General features: G+C 26.0%; 1 protein-coding gene across 4 annotated transcripts in view; it reads left to right on the forward strand.

The window, feature by feature from the left end:
• Nucleotides 1-27,374, forward strand: part of LOC129981948 (cell adhesion molecule DSCAM-like) — a 627,118-nt gene that overhangs the window by 210,958 nt on the left and 388,786 nt on the right. For all 4 annotated transcript variants that reach the window (XM_056093016.1, XM_056093014.1, XM_056093015.1 and 1 more), the window contains exons 4-6: nt 4,220-4,366; nt 6,082-6,375; nt 19,790-20,059. In XM_056093016.1, the coding sequence (XP_055948991.1) occupies nt 4,220-4,366; nt 6,082-6,375; nt 19,790-20,059 (711 nt within the window). The remainder of the gene's footprint in view (nt 1-4,219; nt 4,367-6,081; nt 6,376-19,789; nt 20,060-27,374) is intronic.

Below are 27,374 nucleotides of genomic sequence, written 5' to 3' on the forward strand. Positions count from 1 at the left end.
AGAATGATTGTGAAATTTAATGGATTGTATTCACCCTCTAAATAAGTAATGGAATATTTAATTCATTATAACACTGATGTGTTTTATATTTCTAGAATGATTGTGGAATTTAATGGATTGTATTCATCCTCTAAATAAGTAATGAAATATTTAAATAAATAAAGAATATACTATTTAACAAAATGTCAGGAAATGAGTAATTACAGCGTTATGGTTTATGGCTTGTTTGTTTTATTTTAAATGTGTTTATAGATTTGAATACAATTGTATAATCAATTCGAATAAATGAATAAATTACAAATTTGTTATTTAGCAAAATATAATTTATGAATGTCATTTTTATAATAAATGTAAGGTTTATACTTTATATAAATTTAATGAAAGGCCTTTATTTATGATGTTATTGTTTATATCACTACAAAGTGATTTTAAGGGGACAATAGACTTTAATAGACACTTTTTGTATGGTTCACTTAGATGTCATTACATTTTTATGCATATTTATTACAATATAATCACATCAAATATCTTTAAAAAATCACTTAAATATAAACACATTATTTTTTTAAAAAAATAAGAAGCAGTATAATTTTTTTTTTAATTTCCAAATATTCCAGACGACTATTTTTTTTTTCTTTATCACTTTAAAATAATTTATTTGGAATAAGACTGTACATCCTTTTATAATTCCAATGAAATGTTAATTTTTCAAATTATTTTTATGCTCACTCAACGAATTTTTTATAAGAATTTTAGAATTTACTTTTAACTTTCTAAAAGAACTCGAAACATAAAATAATACCATATATTATAATATCTATTAAAATCTTTATTTTAATCTTTATTGTGAATGTTCTTTAATTTCTACAAAAATTAAGACATCTTTAGTTTTTCAAAGGTATTCAAATATAATTGGAATGTCATTTTGAAGAAAGTCATTAAAATGTATACTTTTTTTAAACGTTTCTCGATTCAAATACTCATTATATTAAATTATACATTTTACAATCTTTTTTGAGGTGAATAGAAACATATATTTGGTGACAAAACAAAACAAAAAACTAAAATTTATACATTCGCTTCTTTCAGAGTCCACTGTCGAAAAGAACATACATTTTTGTCCAATAGTATCTTTAATTTCATAAATATTTTTATCATAATTCATTTCTATACAATTATTTTCACAGTAATTTTTTTTTTCTTTTCATTCATTTTAATTCTTAGAGAATCAATTGATTTTCTTGTTCTTCGCATAATTGCATATAATAATATGATTATATATATATATATATATATATATATATATATATATATATATATATATTATGGTAAATGCGATTAGTCCTTTAATTATCCATAAATACCACTTAATTCACTGGCGAGTATGAATAATCACTGGTAATAAATAATGCATAACTACCAGTTTATTACATGTACCATATTATATACATATATATATAAGTATATAGCTTATTTCTCATTGACCAGTATGTAGAAAAAGCATAACATTTCAAATATAAGTAGGATATTTCCCTTCTTATTGAGCAATGCTCTGTGATATTCTATCCATTTATACATTTTTCTTTTTAGTATCTTGTTTTCGGTTTTCATGAGTTCAACATTATAGATGTTATTATAGGTAGTAGGAAATAATGCTTATCATCAGATTTGCATGTAAAACATTGTAGTCATGATTAAATTTTATTTTGATAGTAATTGTAATGATATCATTTTTATCTTTTTAATAATTTAACTTCCAAAACAAATTGCAACACTGAATTGAATTTTTTAAATTCAACTAAAAATGTTTTCTTGTATAGTAAAAAAGGTATGCAAAAGGTTTATATCGAATCTTAGTTGCGTACATTTCACCGTTAAATATTTATCTCATTATTCTGATTTTGTCTGGAATTCACAGGTTATACATTAAGATATACTTATAAATATCTTTTGGATTTTCATATTATTATAGAATTAATCTCTGTTTCTTTTTTTTCTATACGTATGCTTGGACTATTTTGGTTTTATATAATTATCAAAGAAAATTTATCAATTCAATTCGACCTGGAAATACAACGATTACATATTGTTCAACATTTAGATGTTTAAAAACATCCTCGATTTTTAATAAATATTCTTTGAATTATTTAGAATGCAGTATATTATATATACATATACATTTTTCTGAGGTATATAAAATTAGCAAATCTAGATTTTATGAAGCATCTATACAGTTACATTTAAGAATTTTACAATGCCTGTCTGTTCACTGAAAGGAAAAATCGTTAAAAAAATTATAAAAAGGTTTTAAAAGATTATACTGCACCATTTTTTCCCTTCAATTATGAATACGTGGAAGTAAGAAAAACTCTAATCATAGGCAGATGAGCCATTATTTTAAAAGTAGATGAGTGATTGTTTTTAGATATATTTAATAAGCACACTTTTATCCAAAAATAAAATATAACATAAAATAAAAGAATACGGAATGTTTAATTTATGAACTGAAATTCGAAAATATTGTCAGAAACGTATATAATAGGTCTGACAAACAAAAATATCTGAATTTAATGTTAAAATATTCTTTTAAAGATAACGATCTCGAATATTTCTTTTATTCTGATGGAAATAGAATTTGAAAAATGAACCTAAAGCTTATCAGAATTGTTGTTTTCAATGTAGTTACTACAATTGCATTGTTCAGTTAAATTGCTTGGGAAAGAAGTCTGTTTTACATTCTTTTCTGTTCCAAGTTCTTTTGTTATTGTAAATGGCAATGATGATATTTTCAAGATAATAAACTGCAAATGATCAAATGTATTTTCTTTTCAATAAGATAAGTATATTTTATTGTAATTGTTCATCTGTAGTTTGTGTATTGTTCAATATTAATTTTTAAAAATGCAGATAAAATCTGGAAGCACTTTACATAAACATCTTTTGAATTTTATTTATCTATATTTCATGCTTAATTAGTTATTTATTCACTGTTGTATTATTAATTTTCTGAAAGATTTGGAAATGTGCATACAACTCCAATCAAAATCACTATCCGAAAACCAAAGTAACAAAGAAGAATCTATAGTTTAAATTTTTTCCGTTTAAAGACGTTCTTTGTATTGTTTATTTTCAAAATGTTCAATTCAAATTTTTCGCGAAAATTACAATCCATTTCTTTGTTTGGTATTTATGAAATAATGCTTAAACATGTAATTCATATTAATATATTCTTTCAAGCAGTAAAGTGGGTCATAATAATAATAAAGATCTTTGATTTCACAGTTCTTTCAAATCTGTTAAGATGATAATTCACTTATTTTATATAAAAAATTAAAACAATATTTCAAATTGGATTCAAAACCTAATTGAGTTTTTTTATAAATTTCTGTTAGCTTTTAATGTAATCCTTTTGTGATTTTTATCTCACTTTATATATTTTTTTACAATTTAGTAAATTTAGAATGAATCGATAAAACAAAATTATTCCATGTTACTCTTCATATAATAGCTATCTCGATATATCTTTCATCACTCTAGACATGTTTGTTCTTATGATACTATTTAAAAATGTGTGCAAAAATGTTTATTTTTGTGAGGGACCATAAATATAAGAATCTTGCACCTTGTATTTTATTATTAATAAAAAGAATTAAAAGTATATTTTAATTGAAATATGATTTTAACAGGGCAGATGAAATTTTATATTTCCTCTAATTAATGCGATTAATAACAAAAATTACTTGACTTCTTTGAATAACAAATAATTCATATGGGGAATATTTTTGTTATATTAATATGTTTTAAATTTAAACGTAATAAATATTTCATGATTTTTTATAGTCATTAAGACTTTTGTTCCTAAATATATATTAATGCACTTTTTACTAAGTTCCTCCATGGTTGTGAAGTTGTATTTTATAATCAATTTTTCACCTTCATTTTGATGTTTGAAACTTTATAAATGTTTGCATTCTGGTGTTTTTACATTACATTTTAATAATTTACATAATTTATCCATCAGCCAATTGCTGGATTAAACTGTAATTTGATTACTTGTTGGTTTCATCATCTGGTAATAAAAATGATCAAAATTTACTTTTAATATCCCATAATATATAAAATGATATATAAATTAAAAATAGAGAATAATAAAAAAAATCTATTGTTTAGTGTTCTAATAAATTATGTTTATAAAACTATTTACATCATTTTTTTTCAGGCAAATACAAAATCATAGCCGATGGTTCACTCATGATAGAAAAAGCAGACCTGTCGGATGGAAAAAAGAAATATAGATGCATTTGCAAGGATGAAATGGATAATGAATCTGTTACTAGCATACCGTGGGGACAACTTATAGTGACAGGTAATTAATTTTGATCACCTCTATTTTTTATATTCAGTAATCATTACTCAGATTTTTTCATTATTTCAACATGCCTCATTTTTTTCCGTCATGGGTTTCATTGGCTTATATTAAACTTCCAGTATTCTGCAAGATTAGTTATTGGTGGAAGATTTTTTTTTTTTTTTTTTTTTTTTTTTTTTTAACAAAAGCAATGTTTCAGTAAAAAATTTTCTATCACATAATATTTTTTTTTTCCTTCCGATTGCATAAAATGTATTTATTTCTGGAAATAACCGCAAATATTTCCAAATTCAATCCGAAAAAAAATGTCCTTCATATATTTTCTGATGACGACTATCTTAAAATATTCAAAACATATTATTGCTAGTATTAAAGATTTTTATGGAAATTCTGTCTTCGAAATTATTTAATAAATTATGTGTAAGACTATATATACATAAAATAAACAAGTTTCATATTACGTCATAATATCTAGGATTTTTTAAAAACAAATTTCTAAAATTTTAAAAATGTATCTCAAACTAATATGGTTGAAAAAAATTCTACTTCAGTTTCATATAATCAGGCTTTTTATATATAATGGACGTATGCATCTAATCATAATAAACTCCAACTTCCAGATAATAATTTATATGATAATTTCCTACATTCAAAATTATTCAATTCAGCACTATCGATTGCAAAGATCATACGACAAAATGTTGTTAGTTTAATTAGAACTTGTTATTGTGATGTTAATTGAATTCAGTACTTGAAAGCGTCATTTGTAATCAAATAATGAATGTAATTAAAATAATTCTTCTGTACAATAGATTTAATATTCATATTTCTATGACATATAGTATCAAATATTCTATTAAGCAATAGACCTGAATGCATTTTGGACAATAAATCTTCAGATATGTTGCACAAAATTTTCAGCCTTAGATTTTCTGAAAACCGTTTTTCAACTTTAAATAATGATGTTTAGCCCCGATTCACTTTCTTATCATTTGTAATGTTGTTCACTTGGGAAATTGTACTTAATTATTCAAAAAGAACCTTTAATGGCTTTCAATTTATGTAATTAAAAGGAACATATCCAGCTTTTTATTAGAAAACAGTAAACGATTATGACAAAAGTTCCATTGTAAGATTATAGTAAACACTATTTGCTACCTCTTAAGCAATTCAAAAAATGTTGCATGCAATGTAATATAAATAGGATGATATATATCCAACGTAGAATATCATTTAATTTTCATTAATGCCATTTAAAAATCAAATATTTTGAGAATATTTATTATCGGTACTTTCCACTAGCACAATACAAGCAACATGCCCTTAATTTGGCGTGAAAATTTGGATATAACATACAGCTACTATTGATATTAAGTAGTCCTTTATAATTGTTGTCAATATAATGTTTGATAAGAATTGGCTTCATTATTCTTGTTTAGAGATGCGATGTGGCGCCTTTAATTGGCTACTATTTATCGTAGCCTAGACATTTTACTATTTATAGTAAGTCGGTGCTAATATTTGGCGAAAACATAATGAAAAGCTAAAATGGTGGAAACATCATTAGGTGTATTTTAGCATGTAATTAGCTGTATAAAGGAAATGTATCATATTTATTTCTCTGTGCACTCATTAAAGCTGCTAGAAACTTCTTATTTTTTGTGACTTTTTTCTATATTTATATAGCTAAAATGTGACTAATTTTATTTTAGAGCCAACGACTTTACAAGTACCAAGAATCCGCAGTGGAAGCCGAGAACATAATTACAAGGTTGGAGCAACGGTTGAACTTTATTGTATTGCTCAAGGATATCCAGTACCTTCTTATACATGGTATAAGCAAGAAGGAACTCGCATGCTGCCTTTATCGTCAAATAGAAGAATTCAAGTTTTACGATCTTCGTTATTAATTCATAAAGCATCAAAAATTGATACCGCAACTTACGTTTGTGTTGCCAATAACAGTGCAGGGGAAGATCGTATTCACTTACAGCTGGTTATATCAGGTATGCTACATTCAAGTTAATATAAGAATTTAATTAATTCACCAAACATAAATTTTTGTAAGTGAAAGTTACTATAAATTTTAATTACAATTAATTATCTTGAATTTCTTATTATAGTTTTTTTTATCAAAAATTCATTGAAAGTGAATTAAATATTCATTCTTTTAAAATGTATATTATCTAAAAATGATATTTTGTTAACATGGGGAATATCTTATACAATTTTTTAGAACAGAAACCAACATTCTTTTCCGTGGGTATGCTACAACAATAAATGAATTGTGATTTTTTTATAATTAATTATTGTTTAATTAGGTTACTATAAATTGTAATTACAATAAATAATATTGATTTTCTTATTAATTGTTTTATAGTAAAAATGCATTGTAATAGAACTTTAAATTCATTCTTTTAGAATGCATACTAATCTAGAAGTGATATTTCGTTAACATAGGGAACATACGATATAATTTTTAAAACCACAAATCAATAGTATTGCACGAATATGTTACAATAATAAATTGATAATTAATTATAAAAACTTCATAAAATATGAAAATGAATGGACGTTTGTTTGTTTGAATATAATAAAATCCACTCTAATAGACATATTCAAACAAAATTTTTCACACATATTTATCAAGACCTAAAAAGATTATATGAGCAATTAAAAATGTGCACCCCTTTCTAAAATGTGTAACGTATAAATAAAATTATTTTTCGTTTTTTCGTCTTAACTTTGAAACATGGTACCTCAAAACATTTATTCTACATCAACATAAAGTAAAAAAAAAGAGTATTTGAGTACCAATTTCATATAAAATTAATTTGAGCAAAATTTGTATCAATTCCATTTTTTGTCTAAATATTAAATGCATAATTACTAATGCTATATATCAATGTTAATTTTCTTTCTTCAGATATTTTCATATTTGCTTTCATAATATAAAATACAACTAAATATTTTAATATGAATGTGCAGTAATTTAAATTAAAGAATTACTTTTAAAATTACTACAATTTTTTAAACTCTTCGGTCCGATTTAGTTTTCTATGTAGCACTTTTAAGATATTAATATACATATTTAAAATGTCTTTTTTTTTTTCTTTTCAGTTTCAATTTGTTAAATAAAACTTTATTTTACTGGCAACTTTGTCGGATTTTCAAAATAGATCTTACTAGCTTGAAAATCATATTCTTTAAAGTGCTTTTAGTTTTACATTTAACAAATTTTAGACATTTGAATCCTTCGAAAATTGTTTGCCTTTGTAATTCTGGAATTTCTTTTTAGTAGTAATTTATATTAAAACCTCTACGTATGTTTTACATCAAGTATCAATTTAATGAATTGTTATTTGAAGCAAAAGAACTTTTAGTTTCTCTTTTCGTAGCACTCAAAATAAAATCGTAGATCTTCAAAAGATCAATATGAACGTATAAAATGAAATATTCCTCTACTGTCCCAATTTAATGTTATTAGCTCCAACTGGTTTTGTATATGTGTATACATATAAGTGGTTAAATATAAAATTGTAAAACATAAATGCTATGTTTTATTTGTTAATACATATATATAGAACAGACAAACTCAGATAAAGCAACGATCGCAGCTCCTAGTGAATAATAGAAGTAAAATAATTGCGAATAGTTCTTTTACTTTTATCAAAAGGTTTACAATAACAATTTTCACATTCAATCTTTACATTCCGTTGTTTTACAGTTCATGATCATTGATTTTTCACTATTAAATAAAATTTTTCTCTATTAAATAGATTTTTCATGTAATTAATATATAAAAAATATTAATATTTTTCTATAATGTAATAAGTTAGCAAATGTGAATCAATTCTATAAAATCCAATAAAAGCAGGGTTATCTCTAAATATACAGCCATGTAGCCAATTAAATTGCGTTACAATATCATAGAGCAATAGATGAATCAAAGTACATTTATTTTATTGGGCAGCGTCCTTAAAATTTTTCAAGCAAATTTCATTTTATTTTAAAGTTGGGGGATGTATGGAATATTTTTATGTTGCTGGAGGACATCAATATATTACCATAATATCATTGCTTATAAAATTAATAAAGCCAGAAAATGCTGCACAATAGCAAAGTAAGAAATGTAAAAAATAAATATTCATTTGCACACTGTTATATCTGAGATGCCGAAGCATTATAGTACTAATATCTATTAATAAATGTCTAGCGCATGTATAAACATTATGCAAAAATAGGTATTGGTAAATTTCTATTTTTCAAAAGTTATTTCATAGAAGGTTGATTCTTTTATTTTCTTTCATGTAATTATCTTCTATTAAACATTGTAATGGCATAAATATGCTTATTGAAATTCCTTTATATTTAATAAACATTGATGATTTCAAACTTTACTATGAAAATTTAAAAATTTCCTCATAAATTTAAATATTTCCTCATATTATTATTAAATAAACTTACTCATAATACGATATTTATAGAATTTTGATAGAATTTCAAAAGTTGCGAAATTCATGTTTGTTCTTATTTCTCATAATATAAAAACTCGGGGGAAACTTAGTAAATGAGTTTTAGTTACGAAAGAACCAAATCTTGAAAACTAACAAACGCTTTTTTTTTTCAAACTAAGCGTATTATATTTAAATAGGAATATATTTATTGCTCTCATATAGCTATTTCTATTGAATATTTTAAGAAATATAGTGTTATTAGTTTTTAAGTAAAAAAAAAGAATACATTTTGGCACCTTGTTTGCTTATACGCTTTAAATTTAAAAGATAAATAAAAAAATCACATGCAATTCATAACTATTCTAAAATTTTTCTTATCCTCTTTCATCGAAACGTTGAAAAACAAATTTATTCTTTATTATGTTATGAAATACATCTAATTTAACCTAAACTGTCGTGGAGAACATCAATATTCAATCTCTTCCAAAATATTAAAATAAAAACAAGTCTCATCTTTTCAAATATATTTTCTGCACGTAAGCGAAGAAATATGGCAAGAAATTAGCTTTTCTGAGTTACACTATAGCACACTATCCTCTGATAAAAGCGTTTTTCTTTCGCAGTATAAACTTTAAAATTCATCTTTCGCGTAGTAATAGTTTAATTTACTTTTGAAAGGGTCCTTCAAAAAAACTGCATAAAGACCTGTAACGAGTTGGGAGCAATAATGCAAGACTTGTTTGCTTACGGGACTTCATTATACAGCCACTCCACGCTTTCATCGCAAAGCATAAATAAAAAGTTATGCATCTTATGCATGAATTAAATTCTTTGAAGCAGCCATTAAGAAGGCCATTACTACATTTTTAGAAGCGAAAAAAATCAAATAAAAACATTTATTTTTTCCCCCTCCAAACTCATTTTATCAACTAGGTAAACACTTTATTCCACTTTCCACGCTTTCTGTTACACTTGGGGTAAAAGCAATGAAATCTAAAGATAAAGAAAAACAAAGGCACTTTATGTTAATGTATTGAATTTGTCTGTGAAGCATTTCAAGGAATTTTTCAATCAATGGTAGCGATTTCATTTATTATTATGATTTGGTGAACCACTTTCTTTTCTTTCTTATTTTCTAAATAAGAAAGAAATCTAAATAAGAAAGAATCTTTATATAGTTTATCTTTGGTTTTTTTGTAAACTTTTATCCGCACTTTATCGATTATTTGAAAATATATATGACCGCATATAAGGCTTATATCTCTTTAGAAACAGTTTCTTTCTTTATCAGAGGAAGATGTTAAATTGAAAGAAATTATCTAGACCAAAAATTTTAGCAATTCCTTTTAGATAAAATCTAAAATACTGAGTATTACCTGAGATATATACTATAGAAAAAGTTTTATTTTTACTACAGAGGAAACATTTCTGTGTAAGGAATTTAATTTCAGTACCTCCAAAAGAAAAACTTTAATTTTTGAAAGTAAATAGTATTTTTATAAATTTTCAATAGACGGATTAAAAGCGAGGAATGAAAATTGAAAGTAAACTTTGAATATGTTACGATACAACTACTATATAAATTTAATGTAAATATCCGTCGCTAATTTTTTTTAAATTCCAGATGAAGGAGCAGATATGTTATTATTCAGTTATTATCGAGCTAAGAAAACTTGTTAATAACTTATAATAAATTGGCCTATATTTGCATAATTAAATTATACTTTTTGTTTAATATAAAATAATTTACTTTCATTTAAATAAGAGCTTTTAAGGGATTTTTACAAAGAATTGCAAGTTGGAAATGAATAGACTTAATTTAGATGCGTATCAATAATTTTATAATAAACTACTGGCAGGACAAATATATAAGTTTATATGTTGTGATAGAAAAATGATATAGTTTAAAATTAATTTTATATCTGTTACACAAGACCAAATACCATTTTGGACATCAATGAAATATCTCCCATTTTTATCAGCAATATTTAGTGACTTTCCCTTAAAACTTTCCCTGACAACTTTCCATATTTTTCTCTTCATTATTGTGAATTTAAATTTAAATTGTGTGTGTGTGTGTGTGTGTGTGTGTGTGTGTGTGTGTGTGTGTGTGTGTGTGTGTGTGTGTGTGTGTGTGTGTGTGTGTGTGTGTGTGTGTGTGTGGCGCTATTAGTGAATGTTTAGTTAAAAAACTTTCAATAAAACAAAATTATTTCTTCCGACGTAAAGTTTTGCTTTGTGGCTTAGAACAACTTTGATCAACGAAATGAAGATTTTTTTTAATATACTGTGTTGCATTTTATTTGAAATAATTGTAATATTTTATTTTAAATAATTGCAATATTAAATAAAAATTACTTTTTAAAAAATTAAAAAATAAACCCATTTAAATTATGTTCACTAATATCTCGAGCTATTTAATTAAATAAAACTTTTATGTTTGTCACCAACAATTTTGAGATATTAATATCATTAATTTTTTCAATAAATTCTTTATATATATATATATATATTGTTGAAGGAAATACTAATTTTTATAATTGTGAAGTGATAACTATTTCAAAGTATTGGCATTTCAATACCGTTCAGGTTTAAATGTTATTTTAGACAATACTAAACTGAGATGTATTAATGGCAAATATATTTTTGTCAAAAGTGTTAATAAAAGCAATTATTGCATTTCCATTAAATTTAAAACTATGAATAATTTGAAACTATTTTTTTTCGTTAACCTTTGAAACTATGTATAATATTTTACCAATTAAGTATTATTTCTTATTACATACTCATAACTGACTAAACTAAAGAAAAATATCCCATTTCCATGCACTGGACTGATTCTGCCATTGTTTAGGACTTTTCAATGAATGTTCATGATTTATACATGTATTATGATTGTTTGCCTGTATTCCTTCGCCTCTTCATTTTAGATAAAAATCCTATAAACAGGGATTCCCAATCAATTATCTACGAAGAAACACCTTGTTAGAGCACTTTTGCTCCAAGCACTTACCTGATTTCTTCAATTTCAATTTAAATGAAACCTTATAACCCTAAATCTGCGTTTGTCTGATTGCAGTCTCTTTACAGTTTTTATTCTTAATCTCTCAAAAGACTTAATAAATAATTTTCTTAATCTCGTCATTTAATAAGTATATCTAACAAAACAAAGTGTTCTAAATCTGTTTCGAAGGTAGAATTTAGAATAGTACCTTTAAGATTCTATAATATTACTTTGATGCAATGTTAACCTCATTGTTGTAAAGCAAACGTCTCACTACTGCATTGTGAAATTTTGGCTATACCCTATTATTATGAGTAAAGATCTAGAGAAGTTCTAGAAATTTCCATGCCCATTCTGGAATGCTAAATAAACACGAGAAACTGAAGTGATCTTTCCGATTCTCTCTCTGAAGTTGTGCTGCTGGAACGAGATCCCGACGAGCACTCTGAGCGCTATTATAATTTTCGAGTTAGTCATGTCAGTGGGCATTCTCTATACTCATCATGATTATGACTATATTATCTATGCATATTTATAGGGCAAAAAAGCAATTACTTTTACTACCCTGTTTTTTCTTCGTAACATATCCATATGACGATTTCCTCAATTATTCTTACCTTTGTTGTGACAAGACATAATTTATCAAAGTTTATTGACATGATGTTTTCGCGGATCATATCAAAACTATTTACATGATAATATGATTTGCAAATAGCAGATTTTCTTTCAATGCAATTCTTATATATTCTTAATAAATTATAAAAAAAAATTCTTACATCTAGTTTTTAAAACGCAAATAATAGTGAATAATAGTAATATAGCAGGTTAGTATAGTAGTTTGTGAATAATAGTTGGTTGTAAGTAAACAACTGTTAAAGGTGAAACTTTCTTTATGTAAAGTATTTCCATCGATATACACGAAGTATCCATGCACATTTTAGAACGTGTATAAATCAGCTTACTAGGCATAAGAGGCTTTGAAAGATTTCTTGTGTTCCATGTCCGCAGGAATGTTATTAACGATTTAACAGGATGAATAGTAGCACAAAAATGACAACTGCAGACGCATTTTCGAAAACAGAAATTGTTGGGATATTCAAATCTAGATACTTAAAAACGAAATGTCTCGAATTCTGAATGTGTGATCTCAAGTCTCTGGCAGAGATCTGAAAATAGGGACATCAGTCAAGAGTAACAACCGTTCGTCAAGACAATATCTGGTATATATATATATATATATATATATATATATATATATATATATATATATATATATATATATATATATATATATATATATATATATATATATATATATATATATATATATATATATATATATATATTTAATCTTAATATCATGTTCATATAAAAGCTGAAAAATTTACTCTGGTTTATAAATTTATCTTTCTGTGTTTGCTTTGTTGTTATTCTTTTATCGTTAATCTCCTCAAAAATTTTAAAATTATATTTACTAGATACAAATCAAATCTTTCAGAGCACTGAATATCTAAAATGCACATTCCATAAGAAAAAAACCGAATATAATGATTTACGAAATGCATCTCGTTCATCTATCTAGAAATTCTCTTCAAAATTTTAGTTTGAATAAAATGCATCGCTGTTTATAAATGTCTATATGATTGATTGGAACGGCGGGAAATACGTTGAGTTTCGCTTAGATGTGAGGATCAAATCCCTTGAAGATCGGTTTTTCCGAAGCTTCCGACCGAACTTTCCCATAAAACCTCACACTTTTAAGCGGGAGATTTTGAGTGATAAAAAATATCTATCCTTACATCACTTTTTTTCACTCAGAATTTTCATGGTGAGACTTTACCAAGCCCATTCTTCTTGTTCAACTCATGCGGCGTTGAACATTTACTTTCCTGAAAGCAATCAATAAATATTTCGAACCAGCTTTATGTGTATGTGTACTGATATATTTTTTTCTTCCCTTTCCCTGCTCCTTCCTCATCCGGAAAAGGGGCCTGTATTTTTTATTTTTTATTTTTACTTCATAGTATATTTAGAAAATAAAAAAAAGGAAAGAAATGGTATTTTGGAATAATGGCGATGAAGGTAATAGCTGGTGGGAGTTGAAGCCCGTAAAGAATTTAGCTGCTCAACCGTAGTTTAATGCCGTTGAAAATATCCTGCTTCTTTTTTTTTTGTGGGAAATATATGCACGGAATGGTTGACGACCGGAAAAATTCCTAGGAACGGGAGTTAAGCATCTATTTATTCCTAAGGCTGAAAACAACTATGATGTCAAATACTGAAGATAACCATGAAGCATTCCACGAATCTATTTCGTCTATTGATTGCAGCATTTGGGGTAGCACCGAATCTATTTAAAGTGCATTTAAAAATATTTCCCCTATTTTTTTTTCCTTTTACGGAATAAGGCATCTTATTAAAATGCGGTAACATAAGTTTGATGTATCAAATTATTCTACAGGAATTAGTTCTTTGAAGTAGAACTAAAAGTCTTTTAAAGAGAAAGGAGGTATATGTATTAGATTTTCCATGTAGAACCGCCAGGAAAAACATTAAAATATTTCTTTTTTTTTTTAATTTTAATTTGAATCTTCCCTAGATTGTCGAAGAAATTTCCATATTTATCAATTTTAAATTGTGATGCATTGAAGCAAAATTTAATTAAAATCTATCTAAATTTAAAAAATTTCAACTTAACATATTTTAGAAAGAAAATCATTATCTTTTTTTTAAATTGTAACGAACCATATATAACATTTTATAAATTGGTATTCCAAAGAATTATGTCATTTATTTAATGACGAAAAATTGAACTTTTTAAACACGTGCTTTAATTTTATGTACGCGTATATGCATTTGGGGTAGTACTGAATTTATTTAAAGTACATTTAAACATATTTCCCCTTTCTTCTTTCTACGGAATAAGACATCTTATTAAAATGCGGTAACATGAGTGTGATGCATTAAATTATTCTATAGGAAGTAGCTTTTTGAAGTAGAATTAATAGACTTTTAAAGAAAAAAATGAGGTATTCGTATTACATTTTTCATTTAGAATTGCCAAGAAAATGGAGGCATCTGTATTAGATTTTCCATGTAGAACTGCCAAGAATAACATTAAAATATTTATCTCTGTTTTTCTTCTGCGGAATAAGGCATCTTATTATAATGCAGGAACATAAGTTTGATGCATCAAATTATTCTACAGAAATAAGTTCTTTGAAGTAGAACTAACAGACTTTTAAAGAAAATGGAGGTACCTGTACTAGGTATTTCATGTAGAACCGTCAGGAATAACATTAAAATATTTCTACGTTTTTTTTTTTTAATTTTTAACTTGAATTTTTACCGGATTCTAAAATAATCATCCATATTTATCAATTTTAAAATGTAAACAAATTTAATATAAATTTATTTGAATTTTTAATAGCGCAATTTAATATATCTTAGTAGCAGAAATATTATTATTATTTTAAAATCAAAGAAACAATATATATCTTTTTTTAATTTGGTAATCTAATAAATTATGTTAATTACGAAAAATTGAACTCTTTAAACACAGGTTTTAATTTTGAGTATTTATAGAAAAAAGTAAAAATGGGCTGTGGAAATAAGATATAAAATTAAGAAATATCAATAAAAAATATAATCATCGTTCCAAGTACCATTCGAAAAGGAAAAAAAATCCAGTATTATGAAAATAAAATGTTACTCCGGAATATAAAAAAACAGTGAATATATATATATATATATATATATATATATAAATTCTAAATCTTTAAAAGCGCAACTTAACATATCGTAGAAGGAAAAAGATTATTATTCTATAAATTCAAGGAACAATAAATACCTTTTTAATAATTTGATAATCTATTGAATTATGTCATTTATTTAATGACGAAAACTTGAGCACGTGCTCTAATTAGTGTATATGTAAAGAGAAAGTAGAAATGGGCTATGGAAATGAGATATAAAGCCAAAAAATATCAATGAAAAAATGTAATCACTGTTGCAAAAAGCACTCGAAAAGAAATAAATCCATTAATATGAAAATAAATTGTTACTCTTGAATATACCAGATATTGAAATTTGCTCTCATCTTCTAATCTAAAGTTCTTATATATTCTTTATTTTTAACTTAATTAAATTAATAGTCTCTAAATCTACAAACGGTTCAAATCTACAAACATAATGTGATTCAAAATTCCGAAAAGTTAAAAAAAAATTATATAATGCCATCAAGACTGAAAATAGATTAAATGTATGCGTTGTAATCAGGCGGAAATTTTAAGACAGTCCCTTCTGATTGGACTCTAGATATCTCTTTCTTCTAATTCTTATATCAATTCTTTTCACTAGCAATTCAAGGATGTTACTGTCTGCTGGGCCCCTCCATACGGCCGCATTTAAGAAATAATGCCTTTACAAGTATCGTGTGACTCCTCTCTACGTGTGCGACTTGGCTTTTATTTTCAGCCTCACTTAATTAGAGCTAATGGCCCACCTTCTTCCTCTGATCACCCTATCATTACGGATAAAGCTACAACTTTGGCAGCCCCACTTGCAACTTTTACCACAAGAACCTAGTCGATCGTTAGCTTTTACTCAGTTGTTAGGGCTAGAATTAGCACGCAGGAATGTTCGATTAAATTAGAACGTCCATTAGTTTTAGCTCACTCCCCTCCCCTGCTAATTCTTACTCTTCCAATGGTTACTTCTTATTTAGTTGCGTGTTCTTTCATCCCCTTACAGACTTACGGAATTTGTACCACGAGGGTGGAGGCGGAAAAGTGTCCTAAGTGCTTCTTTTTCAGATATATACTTTTTTTCTTCTTTCTGTTTGAAACACAACCTTGACGCTGGTAAACATTTTTGTCTGTAAAGCATTAAGGGCACGGAACTGAGTACCAACGTCACCATGTTGACTCCCTTAATGAACCCTCAAGACATTTATCATGACTAAAAGCCTTGACTTATACCTGTCCTTTCTTGCTGTGAAGAAGTTTTTCAGCAAGGGAAGCACACTTTGAATATTCATGAGATACTTATAGTTTACTGCCTCTCCCCTTTCCAGACAAATAACAAGGAAAGTAAAGTAGGTGGTATTAAAAAGATTAAAATCGCCTGTAAACACAGATCATGGTAATTTAGCAAGGGTAGTGTGTGATGTATAATTAATTCTAAAATATTCTGGTGTGCAAATATTTTACTTTTTATTCAATAATCTGTATAACTCTTCCGTGCATATCCTTGCGTGCTCAGTAAGGAAGATATAAAGGACTAGAGGGTTTCTTTGATATATTATCTTCACCTTCATTTTTCAAATTATTTTGCTTTTTAAATATGCTTAGCTAGAAAACAGAGCAGGGTTTCTTTTAAATTAAGTTAAAACTCTTTTTTTTTCTTCTTACTATTCTAATATTTTTCTGAAATGTAGTGGCATCTATAAAGTGCCAAGATAAAAATGTTATTGTTACTCATTAATCTCGCGAGTAATTAGTCTTTAATGAAAAGATCAACCATTGGTACTGAATATTCTAAGCCAATATATTTAAGAAACTGAACCATCTCATTCTACGAAAATAATTAACAGGATTGATTCTTAAATTGGCATCTAGTACGTTCTAATTTTTTATCAATGATGTTAATTAGTTTTTACTGTTTATGTACAGTAATATCTCCATTTCTGCACCTTTTTTTTCCTGTAATTATGGTGCTTATTTCTTTTAATGCCATTTTTTTTTTGCTTTATAATCTCTCTGTCTTGACAAATAATTGAATTCACTATTGTTTTGTCTAAAAAATAACAAAGAGAAAATAATTTAAAGACAAAAATAAATTACAATATGCCTGTAATCAACTGGCTTAGTCTAAAAGCTTGTAAAATTCTAACAGGATTAAATATTTAAATAATTCCTAAAGGGTTATATTCAGCGTTAAAATTACATCATTTATAAAAATAACAAGATTTAAAGTGATGCGAAATCATACTTCCCTAAATTATGTATTTTTAAAAAGAATTCAGAGTATTTAATTGTCTTTTACGATGGCTTAAGTATGCATTATTTACAGTGACGTAAAATAAATTATTACTTTATAACATATTTTATATTAAATACCATTTGAAATCTTACTTTTGAAATATACAAGAAAGAAACAAACAAAATATATAGAAATGATGAATTTTTATTGCTTTTGAAACATGAAATATTTTTAAAGGATTACAAAAAATATTATATATATATTTTATAATATGAAATATTTTTTATATTTTTTTAAATAATATGAAATATTTTTAAAGGATTTTCATTTATTAAAAAAATATTTAAAGTGTTTGATACCAAATCATCAAACATTTCTTCAAGTATTTTCTACAAAAATAGCCGTTTTTATTACAATAAGACATCGATGCTTTGTCCAACAAAAACAACATTGCAAAAGAATATTTTACGTCGTGTTCTTGATCCTAAATATAAGTAGCCTGCCCTGCTTAGGGATAAATAAACAAATAAAATTAACATAATAAATTCCTATCACAGTAAATATAAGATTCTTGTATTTTAAGAAAATGCTGAAAGCCATTTGTGTTCTAACAAAACAAAAATTGTTTCACCATAAACTGTACGCTATTTCATAATACGATTATAATAGGGTGATTTGTAAAATATATTTAATTCCTTTATATCCAAGACAGAGTATTTTTTCTTATATAGTCAGGGAAATGACGTATAACTATAGTAAAGTGACTATGCTGAATCTATTTAGAACTTAACACGGAAAAAATGAATTTTAAGTTACAAAATTAATTTTTAAAAAGTAAAGGAAATTGGCCAAAAAGTCCATTTAGAAAAATATAAGCTATCCCATAATCAAAGCACATACACAAAGAACCATTATATGGATTTTTTTTAATTGGTGAAGATATTCACGATTAAAATTATGATATTTCAATTACTTGAAAAAGGGTTTACCCTACATTGAGAACTGTGTTCTCCAGTATAACCATACAGTTTTTTTTTTCGATGTGAGCAAAGGTGTGTTGAAATTTTAGCAACGAAGAAAGTAAACAAACATAATAATTAAAAAAAATTACAAAACGCTCTCGAGTTGAAAGAGAATCCCGGAGAACCCATTTTTTTCAATTTTAAGGCGAACTCTTTTTCATGTCACAGAAAGTTAATAACTTCAATCGCTCATACTTCCACCGATTTTACAGATAACTCCATGAAATTTTTTCTCCGATTTTACTGTGGTAAAGGGTGCATTTTTCTAATTGGATGTTTTTGCCAATTTCCTTTATTTGTTTGAGTTATTTGTGTAATTTGTATATTTAGCCTCTAAAAACCGTGTGCCTTATCTCAATAAATTCAGAGTAGTCACTTTACTGTTGAAACACATTACTTCTCTAGTTATTTGTGACGAGGCTAATCGGTCATCCCATATACTATTACTAAACGCTTATGTCTTAATACAGTTTTTTTTTTAATAAAAACAGTTTTAAATTTAAAGAAATAAAATTATTCATAAATTAAGTTCCAAAATTTCTTTCCCAAACTAAAAATCTGATACATAAAATTATAATAAATGAAATAGGATCATGAGTTTTAATTCTATAACTTCATTTAAATGGTTTCTTAGGTTATATAGAGAGCACTGATATCGAAAAAATTCTTGAAAATTTGAAATCTTTGAAATTTGTCCATTCTGCATGACATTATTTGACATAACTCCATGAAAATAATTATTTTCTAGAATAGTTTCTCGGCAGTAGAAAATAATTATTTTCTACTGTCATTGAATATAATATATTTCAAAGAAAAATTACAAAATATTCTAAAAACATGATTTTTTTAAATAATGCTCTTATATAACAGATTCACTCAACAAAAATGTAAGCTTAGCGTTTTGTTAACAGCGTTTTAGTTATTATTATTACACATATTTTTTTTCTACTTCCAGAACATTTAAGAGCATCAGTGTATCCAGAAAAGTTAATCGTGAAGGAAGGGATCAGTGTTACATTCACGTGCAACGTAACCGGCCCACAGATCACCTCATTAGTATGGACCAAAAATCTGAAACCTGTCATTACCTCTGCCAGAACGAAGCTCATAAGCTCTGAGGTGTTACAAATATATTCTGTCATGAGAGAAGACAAAGGCATGTATCAGTGCTTCGTCCGAAGTCATGATTATTCATATCAGGGCTCTGCTCAGCTAAGCTTGGAAGGTAAGTTCACAGAATTGTTTTTGATATAAATAATTGTATTAAAACTAATATTTGTGGTTTTCTGTAATTAAAAATGAGGGGTTTACAATATGGGTATTTGATTATATTTTTTTAAAAAAAATCCTTAGTGGTTTGATATTTGGAAGATATATGGTCGTATTTCTTTGAGGGTTATTGTCCTTTCTGTATTGCAGAATGCAGTTTTAACGAAAAATTTATTAAACTTGGTTTTAAAAGAAAAAGTCCCAGAATATAGATAGTTAATTTAAATCTAGCTAAATAATTTATAATATTTATAGACACTATAAAGTTTTATTTATAAAAAAAATAGCCAAATATTTTTGAAATATTTTGAAATTGGAAATCTTTATTTTAAATTGCATTGCCCGTTAATTAAAAATGATAATGTGAGTGCACTGAAAAGGAAATAGACCATAAAATCTTGTCATAGAAGTTTAAAAAAATATTTCTGCCATAAGTAAAATATAAGAATACTACTGCAAGCAATTCAAATTTGTTGAAACTAATAAGTGATTGAAAAAATATAGCATCTTGAAGCCTTTATGATTTAGTTCTGACAAAGCAAATTTAAAGTCGTTTGCTTCTTTCACTGCAATGTAAAATAAAATATACAAAATATTCGTGTAATGTTAAAATAAATACAGTTTTAATATAAAAATTAAATGCATTATAAGTGGAAAAATAAATATATTTGTTATAAAATATAAATCAAGTGGGTAAAATAGTCCATTCATCCATAGGTAGGATGAATCTCATTAAAATGTTTAGAAAATAGAGATTTTTCAGCAAATGAAAGGCTATTCTCTTGAAATTATATATATATATATGTGTGTGTGAAATAAATAGTAGAAGATAAGGTGAAATATATTGAAAATCTTTTACTTCAAAAGCAGGTTCTTTATCAAAGACTGAATATTTTTTAAGTAGTTCTATTTTCTCGAATGGAGCAAAACAATTTTGGTAAAATAATATAAATATTCAAATTCTTCAAACACAAAAATAGTCATTAATAATTTAAATGATTTCATTGTTAAAGCTAATTTGTTGCGGTAATAGGAAGTCTAAATTTTCACATTTTTATTTTCAAAACATATAAAGAAAGAAAATCCAAATATGTGTCGCAGTTTTAAATTATTTGGCATGGCTCGAGATTCGAATGTTTTTGTCAGCCATTTTTTTCCAATCCTTCTTATTCTCCCTCAAAAATGATAGGTAGTAAATTTTATGAAAATGAATAAAATTAGATTTTTAAAAAATTCTATTTAAAATTATTAAGAATGTTCAGAATTAAGAGGACAATGTTTGATTCACAAGAAGATTCATTCTTCCATTATTGTAATTGCAAATACGGGAAATGAAAACAAGTTTATTTGTTTAATAAAAGATATTCCTTTATATTGTGAAAAGATATATTGTATTATTTGTCTTAAGCAAAAACAAGAACTCTTTTATGAGTTCTGCGACAGTTTTGAGTTGCTGCCAAATGTATTTTTTCCAAATCATTTAATGTTTTTTTTTTTTTTTTTCGTATTTTGTCTTTCTGTTTGCATTAAAATAAGTAATTATCTTTCAAGGCTGTGTACAAGAATAAGGACGATGCTAATTTTTATTCACAAACAAATGCATGAAGCAATAAATTTCATTAATTTTTTCCTAGTAAATATCATTAAGTGTACCTTAATTCAATTCCCTAATTTATCGGCAGAAATAAAAGTTAATGAAATTGATTCTTAACTCATTTTCTTTTCTTTCTTTATTGAAACGAAAGAGAAGAATTATTCATAAGTGTTTTCTCTACAATTTCTAAAAATCATGATAACTTTCCTAAAAAAAACAATTTTAATTTCTAAATATGGCAATGATTAGTTTAAAATGTTTAATTGATTTTTCATTGATTAATATGCAACGGTGCTTCTTATTTATTATTCTTGTTATTTTTTTATTCATACATAAAGAAAAAAAACTCTAAAGGTAATGTAGTATATTTAATAAATAAATGATTTTTAGTGCTTAACATCGCATACTTTTAAAGATGCACTACTCTGACTTTGCATTTATTTCTTATTTATCGGAGCTCATATTATTTTTCTCTATGGCAATACAATTTTTTATTTATTTAAGAGGTTTTAGTTAATAATTAATATCATAATTTAACTTAAAAAATTATCTTACAAATATAGCTAATTAAATAAGCAAATGTGAGAAGCACTAATTTTTATGATACATAATATTGATCTACATAAATTATGATATGTATCAAAGACTAAAAAGTAAAAGTTATTATTATTTTTTTTAAAAAATCAACATTTTTTTTTTTAGTGTTGCCAAAATATGTATTAAAATTTTATTGTGGGAAATCAAGCATTATTATTAGAATTAAAATCACAGTATAATAAGTAGAAAAAATGATTGGCTATTTGTTAAAAATTATAATATGTTATAAATGTAATTAAAATTCGAATATATTTGTGATATTTGCATATGAATCTCATACCTTAAGGCTTTGTTATGATTTTAATAATACTTTATTCTTAGAACTCTGAAGGGTTTATAGAATATGATTAGTTTCACAGTATATATTTGGACTCATTAAAAGCCTACCAATGGTGAAGACTTTCTTAGAATGCCCTTAAATGTCTCCAAAAGAATAATTAAAATGCTTTGATTTTTTTTCAAAGTTTTAACATTACATTAATATGTTCTAAGCATTTGAGCAATGATATTAACAGGTTGTAAAATATTTATATACCGAACTTATTATCAGTACAAAATATTCATTGAAAAATTCACAAGGAAGTTTATACGAATTCTCTTTTACAATAAGAAGTCCATTCCGTACTAATATATTGCAGATTTCAAAGATAAGTTAATTTTAAAAAATTAAAAATAAATTATTGTTACAAATGAACAAAGCAATTCCTATTTCGACTTTTATTTAAAAGCTAAATTCTAATGTCAAAATAATTACAAATAAAAGTATACTGATAAAAATCAAAATATATTAATATGCTCAATATTAATATCATGCCTTTGAGCATTATTGTAAACTGATCCTTTGTAAGTAAAAACCCTACGTTTTCTTCAAGGACAATACTATGCAAACTGGGAGAATTATTTACATTTTGTCCCATTGTATTCTTATTCAAAAATGCTACTTACTTTGACACATGCCTTTGAAAAATAAACAGCAAACTTTACCTAAGACCTTTAACAAAAGGGAATGAATGCGCATAATTCCCTTTCTGATGGTAAGCTATTTCTTTCATAACCATTTCCAATGCATGGGAATTCAACTGTATTCCTTGAGCACTGAATATCAGAAAAGCGCATAATACTCAGATTTCATGCTAATTACCATACGCATGAAATTCCTGAATGCATATGCTCAAGGGAAGCCGCTTTGGCTTGTAATTTACATTCTGTTCGAACAATCGATTGCATTTTGTAAGGTCTCCACACTTTCACGAGTTGTACACAATTCAAAATACTCAGTAATGGATTTTGAGGGTCATAAATTATGTTCGATTTTTCGGCCTCTTTTGTGGAAATATAAATCTGCTAGCAAGAGTTTTCCTGTTTTCTTCGAGAACACTTGATTGAATTTTTCTTTTGTTGAAAAGGACTTTCTTCTCCTTTCAAAATTTCGTGTTGGAACTGATCAGCTACTTTCTCAAAGGTTAACAGCGTTTCAATTAAAAGAGTGAAAGAAAGTGCTTTGAAAGAGAAATACGTATCTAATTTTAAAGTCTTCTTTTCCATAGTTATTACAGAAAACGTTCTTTAAGTAGTAGCATAGAAATAATCTTTTAATACTCAGAGTTCTACTTATTGTATGAAAGAATACAAAAATAAGAATAAGCATGTGAGTGGTTTGGAAACATTCATCATATTTTTTTTTGTTAAGTACGTACATATTAATATTTTTAGTGTGTAAGTAATTATTAGTTTATTTTTAGAATAAATTGATATTTTAGAAGTTAAAATAAACATTTTGATTTTTTTTATATATTTTTAAATAAGCCTATTAAGTAGCGGAATGGCTTTTAAATTGCAAAGAAGCTTTTCATTTTTATTATACATTTCTATAAAATCACGACCTATCTGCAGATTTCTAAAATTTCAGATGAAGGTTACATTTTTTTCATTTCATTATACATTTCTATAAAATCACGACCTATCTGCAGATTTCTAAAATTTCAGATGAAGGTTACATTTTTTTTCATTTCAATAATAATTTTTTATGAAGTGAAGCGCTATTGGTGCATTTTTCTCTTGATTAAAAATATTTTTAATCAAGAGAAAATAATGTTTGTATATCTGCAATAATACAAATATTATTTTTTTTAAATAAATATTGCAAAAATTAATTACTCAACAATTTTTGAACAAATTCCATTAAATTTATCAAATAATGATGTGATTTTCACAATGTTGATTTAATAAATGTTTCACTTTAAGCTTGATTTCAATACATAGTTTATTCTATAACTGAAAATGGCACGGATTATAAAATAACGTAAACTAATACTTTATTAAAAATTCTTAATTTTGTTTTCATGTTTATTTCCTGTTATGGAATCAAAAATAAATGATAAATTTCTCTGATAATCGTAAGCAATGTATGTGTGTGTGTGTGTGTGTGTGTGTGTGTGTGTGTGTGTGTGTGTGTGTGTGTGTGTGTGTGTGTGTGTGTGTGTGTGTGTGATTTAAAATACGTGTTATTTCAATGTTTCAAGCAAATCTAGATTACTTATGGCATTACTTTTAAATTGCTAATTAAAACAAAATTTATCTAAAATGAAACTGAAATTTAAAATAATTATTAAAATGGAATTGATATTCATAATTTAATACATTAGTGCAGAGAAGCGTACTTATATTGAATATCATTTAAGTAAATGTTCAATAACAAATCACATTTTAATCCGAAGTAATATTTCATTCAATAGAAAGTGTTCTTGCACGTTGTGAACAAATATACCACTGTTTCTTAGCATAGCTGTTGTAGAAACTCATTTATTTATTTTTTAAATTCATTTAGAAAGCAAATAAATTAACTATAAAGCTAATTTTATTGAACCCAGGATGTATGATGCACACCAATAATCAAAAAAATGGTTCATTATCTAATAAAAAGAATTTTTTTTTAGCATTTCTCTCGCCTTCACTTTTACTTCAATTCTGCATATATGCGAATATGCGGAATTAAAATTAAAATTATTTCCGTTACAGCATACATGTGAATAAAAAGTTGAAACAAACTATGTATAAGCTTTTTATACATTTAACAAAACCAATAACTCATTTTTTTTTCTCCCTTAGCTGATAAAATCTGCCTCATTCAACGTATGCTTCATATATTGTGAATTTAAATGTAACATATCAATTGAATTCAATATTCAGTACAAAACAACCATCTCCGTCATAAATATTTTTAGTTATCCACTCTTTCGTAAAATGTCAAATGTCCCCTAAATTAATTTTTTGTCATTAATTAAACGGAAACTTTGTAATAATTAATTGTTGCACTATAAATAGCATGTTGTACAACGGATTTGAATTTTGTTCCACATTTCATAATAAAAATTATATACGCATTGACAATGCTTCAAAAATTCAGTTAAGACTTAAAATTATAGTTGGAATTTTATAATATAACTATGTTCAAATGTTACCGAATTTCATTCAGTTCAACAAATCGCTCTTGAAACTCCTAAGCGAAATGGATTTGCATTTTATTTCTGAATACTACATAATCCAAACTATTTGATAAATGTTCTAACAATATTTAATTACACTTCGGTTTCAGGTGAACTCTTAATAATTATTCTTTCACATTCGATGAACTAAGGTATAACATTAGGCCTAATGTCTTTTCTTTAAGAATCATTTCTCGCAAATGACGCGTATTAAAAGATATATTCTCCTTTAAAAATTTCTCAGGCTTGAACAGTCTCTCCGATTGCTCACTTTAATTTAATGTTAGCGATTTATATTAATTTCGGGAATTCTTTATCGCATACTGCCTGGTATGGAAGCCATACTATATTCTCAATTCGATTCAATGGTCATTTAAAATATCAGATTTAAGAATATTAATAAATCTATGAACAAGAATCGATAAAATCCTAGATTTCAGTGCATTTATATAAATAGATTCTACTCGAGATTTATAATTTCATATAGAATGCAATTTCAATTATATTTAAATGTCTAACATTTATAATTATATTTATTAATAATTTAAATGCATTTGAATGTCAGAAGTACTGAGTTGAGGTAAATGTAAAACTTATAACTGTTTATCTATAATAAATGCTTTAAAAACCAATGTTCAAGTCAAACTTAAAAATTCATGATTTTTTTTTAATATTGTGTAAAATAATTCGTATAAAATCAAGTGTAAAGCCATTTTTAATTAATTCAACAACGTATGCAATCTCGAACAATTTTGATCTAGTATTATATCATACCCTAAATTTAATCATTTGATACTGATGTATTGTATGTTTTAAAAATGATTAACATTTTAAGTGAAACCATAGTGTTTGACATCTTAACTAACATTTTTAAGACTTTGATAATTATCTCTTTTCTAAGGAATCAGAAGTTTAAACAGTGATGAATTTTAAATCTACATTAAATATAACATCACAGCTATTTTTTTTAAATTTAAAACAAAAAAAAATTACGAAATCATGTAAACTTTTTTTTATTAATATATATATATATATATATATATATATATATATATATATATATATACCAGACATTGCAATCTTAGAATATATATATATATATATATATATATATATTCTAAGATTGCAATGTCTGGTGTCCCAAACTCGTTTTATTTGCATATAACAGCTCAGTGATAGTTCAAATCTCCATTTTAAACAACCATATACTAATTGGGGATATTTCCCATATGTAGTGCGTTCACTTTGCTTTTAAATTTAAATTTCAATACCACATGACAAATTATGAATAAAAGTTAGCCTAGCACTTCGTTAAGCCTTGTTACGTGTTCTGAATGTGCCATCTTCCTTACTAATATCCCACCTAAGAGATGCAATATTTCCTGTACAGCCACTTTCCCCACTCCCCCGAGAGACAAGCCTCATTATTGTATGCACATAACAAACCAGAAATTCTCGTAACGAGTTATAAATTAAGATGAAATATTTGTACCGCTGTGCCTTCGTCTTTGTACCATTAGGCTAATTGAACGACTTGCATGGGACGCTGAATCCAAACAGCCACTTACGTGGAATTGGAAACGTAATGGCTCGGA

The sequence above is a fragment of the Argiope bruennichi genome, chromosome 8 (assembly GCF_947563725.1).
Source record: "Argiope bruennichi chromosome 8, qqArgBrue1.1, whole genome shotgun sequence".
In the NCBI taxonomy this organism is placed as follows: domain Eukaryota; kingdom Metazoa; phylum Arthropoda; class Arachnida; order Araneae; family Araneidae; genus Argiope; species Argiope bruennichi.